The sequence below is a fragment of the Haemaphysalis longicornis genome, unplaced genomic scaffold, assembly GCF_048455015.1.
Source record: "Haemaphysalis longicornis isolate Haplotype H1 unplaced genomic scaffold, Haemaphysalis longicornis Haplotype H1 scaffold_5, whole genome shotgun sequence".
Taxonomy (NCBI): Eukaryota; Metazoa; Arthropoda; class Arachnida; order Ixodida; family Ixodidae; genus Haemaphysalis; species Haemaphysalis longicornis.
In genome coordinates, this window is record NW_027526385.1 from 45,670,318 (window position 1) to 45,679,472 (window position 9,155).

General features: G+C 49.0%; 1 protein-coding gene across 1 annotated transcript; it reads left to right on the plus strand.

Annotated features, from left to right (window-relative positions):
* The first annotated feature begins 1,545 nt into the window (after positions 1-1,545).
* Positions 1,546-4,938, plus strand: LOC144138168 (uncharacterized). The gene is made up of 3 exons (XM_077670320.1): positions 1,546-1,566; positions 3,849-3,979; positions 4,610-4,938. The coding sequence occupies exons 2-3, from the start codon at positions 3,856-3,858 to the stop codon at positions 4,888-4,890; spliced, it is 405 nt and encodes a 134-aa protein (XP_077526446.1). The 5' UTR covers positions 1,546-1,566; positions 3,849-3,855; the 3' UTR covers positions 4,891-4,938.
* The last annotated feature ends 4,217 nt before the right edge of the window (positions 4,939-9,155 follow it).

The following is a 9,155-nucleotide window of genomic DNA, read 5'->3' on the forward strand; positions in this document are numbered from 1 at the left end:
GCGGAGAGCGCAGCTGGCGCGGCGAGGGGAATGGGGGAGGGGCGGACGCCGACGATGCCGGATGCAGAGACAAGGCGGGTGCAGATGCCGGATGCAGAGACAAAATCCTCCCTGTTCTGTGATGAGATGCCTTCGCATCTAATAAGCAACGCCCCAACAACGACGCGCTCCACGTGCACGCTCATGGCACCGGCCATGAAGGAAATTTTCTTCCTCCATGGCACCGACTCACTGAACCTCCTCCGTAGCAGGTGCAGCAGTTCTCTGAACCGCGGCTGCACCATAACTTATCGAAGGACGCGGTGCACGGCACCATTCCTGCAGCGGCGAATCGAGCGCTTACAACGGCGCAGAGCCCCTGACCACATACGGTGAGAGAGAGAGAGAGAATGCTCTTTAATGTGAACTGGTGAGATCACATACGGCGCTACGCTGTGTTGGACAGAGGGGGGGGGGGGGGGGGGGGGGGGTTGTGGTTCGCGACGGGAAATTGAAAGGAAATTCACTGGGGATATTTTGAGCTCGGCAGGGAGCTCACCTGCATACAACCCAGTGCAGGGGAAGGGAAGTAGAGGGGGAGTGATAGGATAAAGTAGAGAGAGAGAGAGAGAGAGAGAGAGAGAGAGAGAGAGAGAGAGAGAGGCAGGCCTATCCTCCGCCCCACCCGGGGCTCGCGAGGAGAGAGGCCGTGCTTCTACGACAACTGCAAACCGGGACGGTGCTTACGCCGGCGCTCGCGCGCCACGTGTGCCCGGACATGTACGAGGACGAGGTGTGCAGTGTGTGTGCGCGTGTGAACGCAGACTTGGCCCACTTGATGTGGGGATGTGCGGACCACGACTCAAGTGCGGGGAGGCCGATCCTCCCACCGGACATTGCGGACTCAGTGCGCTCTTCGGGGCGAGAAGAGCAGCTAGCTAAGGGCCATATCCAGCGGCTCGAGGCTGCCTCCTGCGGGAGCGAGGGCTAGGGGCGACAGCGGCGGCACTCCAAGTAGCCCGCGCCGACCAGACGCAGACCTCGGGGTCGGCCCGACGCCGCGGTAAGCGGTGAAGACTACGGGACGGTGAAGCCCTGCGTGGCCTGATCCGTCCCCGACAGGGCCCGACTGCCGGTACCTCAATAAAGTCCTTTCTCTCTCTCTCTCGCTGCAGCTCACTATGCACCGGTGCAGGCGTTGCGTTGCAGGGAATCGCGCATAGAGTTAATACTGGAATCGCGTCTGTGCATGCATCTGTGTATCGAATGGAGCTACAAAAAAACCAAAACACCAAAAAAGTGAAGTTGAATTTACAAAAGATCAAAATAGATAGATTTAAACGCCAAAGATGTAAAAAGGACACAGCTAATGCAATTTCTTTGCATAAACTCAAGGTGAATAATAAGCATGGCCGGTCGTCCCCAGCGCCGTTAATGCCGCTAGTTTCTTGCTGCTAATGTCAAACCGAAACCGAAACTGTAGACCTGCAATAATAACAACAAACAAAGAGTCGTAAACGGCGCGTGCGCAAGCAGTGGCGCAAGCGTTCCGGCAGTTCGAGCGGTAGAAAACTGGCTTTATGCAAGGTATTCTATTGCGTGATTAAACCAGCATCTAGTTTGTCACGTAATGTTGTACTCAAAGTACTACTCCTGCTGCGCAAGGTAGACGCTTGGCCGTCTGTTCTATGAGCTTGGTCAAGTTACTTCAAACGGGAAAGTCCGTTTATGTTAGTTGAGAGGTAATCCCTGCATTGTCATTATGTTATCTGCAACGGAATAAGGCGCGAATTCTCTTGTCTGTCGGTGACGTGCGCATTGAGGGTCGCGCGAGCTAAATCCTCCCTGTTCTGTGGGGAGCTTCTGTAGTTGCAATGACTCCTTGAATGGAGCGCGCCGCGAGATTGCAGACGGTGCCCGCGCAACCGTGGTTTTTGCATACGCGAGAAAGCTCGATTTGGGATGTGGCCGAACTGTTTGGTTTGGAGTCGCAATTTTTTGCGAGTATTAATCGTTGGTATAGATATATGTATATACATATATATATATATTTGTAAAAGAAGCAGGCTTAAAAACTAACAGGTTTCTTTTTATTTTGTCTAGTTTTTTGCGTACTTTTTGAAGAAATTGTGATTGGTAGACAGGTGACTTACAAACGGTGGTAGCGTAGAACGTCATATACGTTTTTCATGGGACTGCGAAGGAAAATTTAACCGTATTATCCGAGCTTATACCGACGTAAAACTGTGGGGCCAGTTGGCTAAGTGCCGAAAAAATACAATATCGTCTGGAACATATCTTCTGTGCGTATCTATACAGGGTGTCCCAGCTATCATGCACCGAGATTTAAAAAAAGGGAAATGATGTAACTCGAACAAAACCTAGTGGGTAATGTTTGCAGTACTGTGGAGAAGCGGACAGTATTTTTTTCGTTAATGAGACTTAATTAATTAATTGTAATTAATTATCTAACTCGCGAAGTACTTTTCTAATCACTAAAGTGTCAATGAGGCACTTGTAGGTACCCACGAGGGGCATCTAACTGCGGTATTTTCAGCGACGAACTAATTGCGTACACATTTATTCTGACTGATAAAGAAAACCCGCGAAATATGAAAAATACCACGTGACGGCGCGTCCGCGCGCATAGTAAAGCAACGCCCTCAAACAAGCTTCCTCTGAATTAGCCAGAATGAAACAAACAAAAGAAAGAAAGAAGAAATCGCCACCGAGTTTGTGCCTTATCTGCACACGCGCCTTATCAAGGTGATGCGCGGTCTCTTCGGGCGGGTAACACCGGAAGCAGTTGCTTTCAATCAGCTTATTTGGGGACGCTGCTTTACAATGCGCGCGGATGCGTCGTCACGTGGTATTTTTCATATTTCGCGGGTTTTCTTTATCAGTTCGAATAAATGAGTACGCGATTATTTCGTCGCTGAAAATACCGCAGTTAGATGCCCCTCGTCGATACCTACAAATGCCTCATTGACACTTCAGTGATTAGGACAGTAATTATCGAGTTAGATAATTAATTACAAATAATTAGTTAAGTCTCATTAACGAAAAAATTAGTCACCGCTTCTTCACAGTACTGCAAACATTATCCAACAGGTTTCGTTCGAGTTACGCCTTTACTCTTTTTTTAAAACTTGGTGCATGATAGCTGGGACACCCTGTATATATATGTTTCAACCACTTCACACCCTCCCATGATAATGTGGCGTTTTCCTATGTTGAAAGACCTTCCTTTACATACTGTGGAATTATAGAGTTTCTGTTGCGAGATATGCACCAAATTTGGGCACTGTCCAAATGCGAGGTTAGCATGCATGCAAGTCCTGCAGGCTACAGAAGCACAGATACTGTTGCCTTGAAAAAGGCAGTACAGCCGGTAAAAGGCTTGTCTATAACACAGCGTTCGCACTCTCAGCCCTATCCTGCCCGCCGGAGCGGGATTTGAATAAAACTACTGCGGAATTCTGAAGTCTTAGCCCTTCGCTTTTGCCTCCGACATGTTTGGAACGAGTATGTTTCGGCAGTTTTCGTATGTAGCTGGTTGAAGTTGAAATCGCTGTTATAGACAAGCGTTTTACCGGCTGTGCATTGCGAGCGAGCGAGGATTATAAGTGAAGCAGCACTTAATGTCACATCAACATGTGCTACAATGGCACTGTTCAGTTCAGCTACCTATTTACTCCAAATCTAGATTCAGATACTTTAGACTAAGGTAAAACAGCCATATGTAAGTGATCCCAAACGCTAATTGCTCTGTGCTTTTTTGATATTGAGAGCCTGGTATACATCAATTGCTCACAAGTGCCGGCATCATGCTTATGAAATGAATTCTCGCCCTGTACACCTTCTGCTAGGTAACTGATGGCATCCCACAATGACTCGGCTGTCGGTGATCCCGATGATGAGGAACCGTCTGGAAGCGGCGATGGCGCCAAGCTCGGACAGACACTGACCGGGGAGCCTCAGAAGACATTGGCTAGTGATGGTGAGCGAAAAAAAGACAACGGTTACCAAGAGGGGAGAAGAGGCAAGAACAGGTGCTGTCGGAAACAAGGACTTGTTAGACGGTGGCACAGCAGAGTGGGAGGAAAAGTTGACAAATACGTACTAGTGACCTGTACGTGTAGATGATGCAGGAATAAAAAACAAACTACCCAGGAATTAAAGCAATGTGTGATTCAAGCATGGCCACATCTGCCACCACGCTTGAGTCACAGCATCCCGTTGCTCTGCTTGATTTGGCAGCAGTATGGAATGCTGACTATAGAAGCTAAGGCTTGCTGTGAAAGCGGGAAAAGTGCTATGTGTCGTTGCAGTTATTCTGAATGAAAGCTAGGGGACAGTGTAGCTTTTCGTTCTCAAGCATCTCCCATGATCAGTTCCACGATGCAATGCATTCTGTGTTAATAGGTGTGTCTACTAATGGGCCAAACATTCATGCATGCTTCGCAACAAAGGCAGGATTTTCCCCTTTTTGCCGACTCCCAACTGTTTGGAAAATAAAGAATGATGTAATCTAAGGAGGGAGCGCTAGACAGACCCTCGTTTGAGAAGCTATGTTTGCAATCAGTTTGTGCTTTTTACTCATTCCCTCTGTTTTTCCACATGTTCTTAGCACAAGAGGAACTCGTAGGAGCTGTCCCAGAGCCCCAAGATGGCCCCAGTTGCCTTCAAAGCCCGTACCACCACATGTGCCCGAAGTCACCAGTGAAGGAAGCTCCTGTAAGAATGGCCCTGCCAGCTGAGAACGATTCAGGCACGGTGGATCGTGCACCTCAAGCAACACAGGCTACACCACAGGCTACACCTCAAGCACCGCTGGCTATGAGGAGCATCAACACAGACCGACCCAACGTTTTGCTAGGCATCTTCAGGCCCGTTAGGAAACCGTTGTAAGTTGTGCACCAGGCATCATGAATGACGAACAATGTAATCCCGATATTCTCCAATGCTCTTTTTCCGATAGCCGACGAAAACGAGGTTCCGGTGGACAGCACAATTAAATGTAAGCTGGAACATGGCTACGCTTTGTTGCATTGTAAGAAAGCAGCACCGCAAGGGACGGGACAGAGAGAAAAAAATGAGACAAACACTTGCGCTTACTATTGACCAAATAATTTTATTGGATCGGGGAGCCAGCTTTATACATGTTGGGCAAACGTGTTTGTGAGAGTGCAAGTTTTTGTCTCCTTTTCACTCCGTCCCGTCCGTTGCGGTGCCGCGTTTTTACAAAGGTATGTGCCAACCAGCTCAAGTTTCAACTCTTTTGAGCTCTGTTGCATTTCTCTTAAGAAACTGAGCTCAATGCAAACTTGGCATGCTACATTATTCTCTAGTCCTTACGGGGGTAGATTGCCTCTTGTGGGCCTGGGCAACAAGCCGCTCTTGTCAGACCACTGGACTTGTCAGCGCAGTGCTTTGCATTTCTGTCGTGTTATCATACCAAGTCCCTCTTTACGCTTCCGACCACTCGTGTATCCTCCGTTCTCTGATCCTTGTGCTCGAATTCTCTTATCTCATTCCTACATCAGGTTATCTGTTTCCACTTACTTCCAGTGCCACCTCACAGTAGCCACTTTGTTGCCGTGACAGTCCACCACTTTTCAGTTCTCTGAGTAACGTATCCGGCCCAATTGCTCACTCTTCTTTTTCTTAATTTGGACTGGGATGTCTGCTACTCGAGTTGGATGCCGAATCCAAGATGCTCATTTCTTGTCACGATGCATTGCTCCTATTATTATTCTTTCCATGGATGGTGGGGCTCAACTAAGTTTTCTATGAACCTGTTTATCAAGTCTACTTAAAGGGACCATGGAGACAAAATGCAAGTTTCGTTCGTTCGAAAGATTGCCTCGTCAGAATAACGCTGACTCCACTTTGAATGCAAACTTCACCCATTTATGCTTTATAATGACGAAAACAGAAAACAGTCGTGCAGCTCACGCGCTTATTTCCCACACTAGAACGTATAACGTATTATGGGCAGCTGTGCGATTGGCTGAGGCCAGCAAAAAGCACCTGCTGGTTAGGCAGGGCTTCCATGCTTGCAGAACACGCTATTTGCGGTTTAATATAGTGCACGTGCTTTTTATAGCAGTGAGAATGGTGGGGTAAACAATGGAAATTGCGTACGCGCAATGGAAGTTATGTATTTATGTTATGTATTTAGCTTCCGGATCCGTCAAAGTTTCTGCCACCATTCATGTGTTGTGTGCCCACCGTGCCAAAGTGGAGATGACGGGGTGCGACATCCCGCCTTATAGTATTTTATTTCACAAAACACACCGCACTTTCTTGGTTCTGATCATTTTATCTTTTCAATTTTGCCGCTCAGGGTCTATTCTAGGTAATCAACCATTTATTATCAAGAATTCAGTCAGTCCAGAACTCACCACGGTCCCTCCCAGGCATAATCTCGCATTTATTTTTCCCATATACCTATCACACGGACTGAGCAGCCCTTGGACAACCAGCCCACGTACAACCTGCGACGGGAGGCCGAGCATGATGCGCTTTTCCCGCGCCCACCCCCAAAATCGGTGGTCTTTCACTTTTTGTTTTCTAATGCACTGAAGGAGACAACAACGCACCACAAACATCATCACGGCAATGTGGCACGTGCAGCGTGCCACCACGCAAAAGCACCCCTATAAGGCGAACGCACCCAAGTGCGTACGCGAGCGAAACCACACTTAGTTTTTCACACCGCCTCTCAGCTGATAGGACCCTCGTTACACCGCTGTGATGTTTTATAAAAGGAAGGTGGTGTGATAACTCCCAGAAGAATGCCAACTGCAATCGTCACAGCACACCTTGCAAACACCGTGCAGCCGTAGGCCGCTTCGTGCTTGTGGATGTTTACGGCCGCACATTCGAGCAAAACCGGTTGGGGTTCGAGTGATCCAACGTCAGAAGTCAAATTCGTCTCACAACCCATGAGGGTGCTTCCTGAGCATGCGATGTACATCTCACCTCGTTTTGAACAGCGACAGCGGCACTAGTTACATGATACGAGGCTGGGAGCGCAACACTGGCTAAAAATGTCGTGCAGCGCCTTCAGTGATGCCGCTCGGCTCCAACTCCGCCGGCAGCCAGCTGGAGCCACTAAATGCTACCGCAGGCCTGAAAATGGTGAAGATCCCAGCATGCGGTGCGCGGGACGAACCCGAGGAGAGGAGAATGTGGCATCAGAGGAGGTTGGCTTGCCAAGCCTAACGTCTGCTCCCTCCTAATATTTTTCTTCCTCCATGCTTGTGCCGCTGTTTTAGTGAACTTTGTCTTCTTCAGAACTTTGCCACCAAGAGGGCACAAAAAAGTGTCTAATTTTGTAGTTCAGCCACGTTTCTGCGTCAACACTGATGGTGAACGTTTCATTTGGTGCACATCCTGTTCTAGAGCAGGCAGAGTTAAGCCGTTCGTGAAGGCGAATGAGGGGTGCAGAACTCCTTAAAGCAAAAATGACATTAGAGCGAATGGCATTAGATTTTTGCATGTAGCAGCAAATTAATGGCACTAAAACTAAAGGCATTGAGCGCTTAATGACATTTTTTGTGTACGTCTGGCACGGGTCTAAGATGCTTGCTTCTTAAAATGCAACATTCGATGAAATATCATTTTTTGTGTACGTGTGGCACGGAAGATGCTTGCTTCTTAAAATGCAACATTCCCTGACATGACCTAGTATCCATGCAGTTAAAGTCATCACCATTTCCCTTACGTGGCGACGCAGCCCCAGCATCTGTCAACATAAAGATCTTAATCTATGCTCAATTTGAAGGCGCGAGGATGTAAGATGAAGATGTATTCTTAACGCAACCGTTCTTCTGTGGGTCTTATTTTATCTCAAGCGCAGTGTGAGCGTGCGGCCAGAAAAGATGCTTTCTGGCAGAGGACAAAATGTGGTTGCTCTCTGTCTCCCTTTTTCGCAGCATCATGGGAACACATGACCGCCAGCCGAGCTGCAGTGTCTTAGGTTGCCCCTTAAAAGGCAGAAGGATTTGTGGCATCTGGTTGTTTGCGCTTCCCTGCCAGGAAACAGAGCCCTGGATGCGTGCAGCTTGGATTGAGAGGGTCCCCATCGACCTTCAAGCAAACATTCCACATGGCCCTTATGTGTGCTCCCGTCACTTTGAAGAAGGTGATTTCATCCACCACTCTAGCCATCCCATTGGAATTAACACCACTGCCATGCCATTCATTGGAGCTCCAGGCGAAATCAATGTCCAGCTTGACAACATACTAGCTCAAACGAGACGAAACAGGCCGTCTGCCGCACTAGGCACACCCCCCATGCAGGAATACGCAGTGCAGAGCTGCGCAGAACCAGCGGTGAAGTCGGCATCCACAACCAGTTTACAGGCCGTGCCAGCAGCAGCTTACGAGGCCTTGGCTTCTTCAGCACGCGACTATGTCGTGGGGCTTTCTCATGCTTACAGGTCTGCTGGCCATGAAACGGCACTGCCCGAATCCACTGTTGACGCGGCTCACAGGGTCACACCTGCTGTGTGCTCTACCAACAAGATGGCCGTGGCACCCTCTCTATGTGCTTCCTCCACACCGGGCGAACAAAAACAACTAAAGCCATCCAACCCATCCAAGGTTGCTGGTGAACGAGCTGTGCCGGTCTGCACCATCGCAAATGCTTCCTCGTTTGACAACAGCCAACCACCGGCTGCCAACTTTGCACCTGCTGTTCCCAAAAAGAGGCGTGGCCGTCCAAAAACCAAGAAACCAGACGTACCTGGTCAACTGCAGACACCTGCCGTGGAAACGAGTGCGTCGACGCTGGGGGCGTCTGGTGGTGAGTGCACTTCAGGTGAAGCCGCAGCGACATCCTCTTCATGTGCTTCCAGTGAAACTTGCAATGCTGAAGGATGTGTGCCGGTCAGCACCATTGTGGATTATGGCTCACTTGATAAGAGCCAACCACCGGCGGCCAGCTTGGTGCCTCCTCTGAATGGACACCCCAAAAAGAAATGTGGCCATCCAGTCAACAAGAAACCAGAGGACCTACCTAGCCAGCCACAGACACCTGCTGGGCAAACGGGCACGTCAACACTGGGAGCAACTGGTGCCGAGCAGGCTTCATGTGAAGCTTCAGGGACATTTTCTTCGGGTGCTTCCAGTAATAATGGTAATAATGAAAGCAGTGTGCCAGTACG

Bases quoted from the DNA above. Each gene is read 5' to 3' on its own strand.
- LOC144138168 (XM_077670320.1), top strand. From the start codon at position 3,856: ATGGCATCCCACAATGACTCGGCTGTCGGTGATCCCGATGATGAGGAA. The intron at 3,980-4,609 runs GTGAGCGAAAAA...ACATGTTCTTAG, and splicing joins GAAGACATTGGCTAGTGATG to CACAAGAGGAACTCGTAGGA.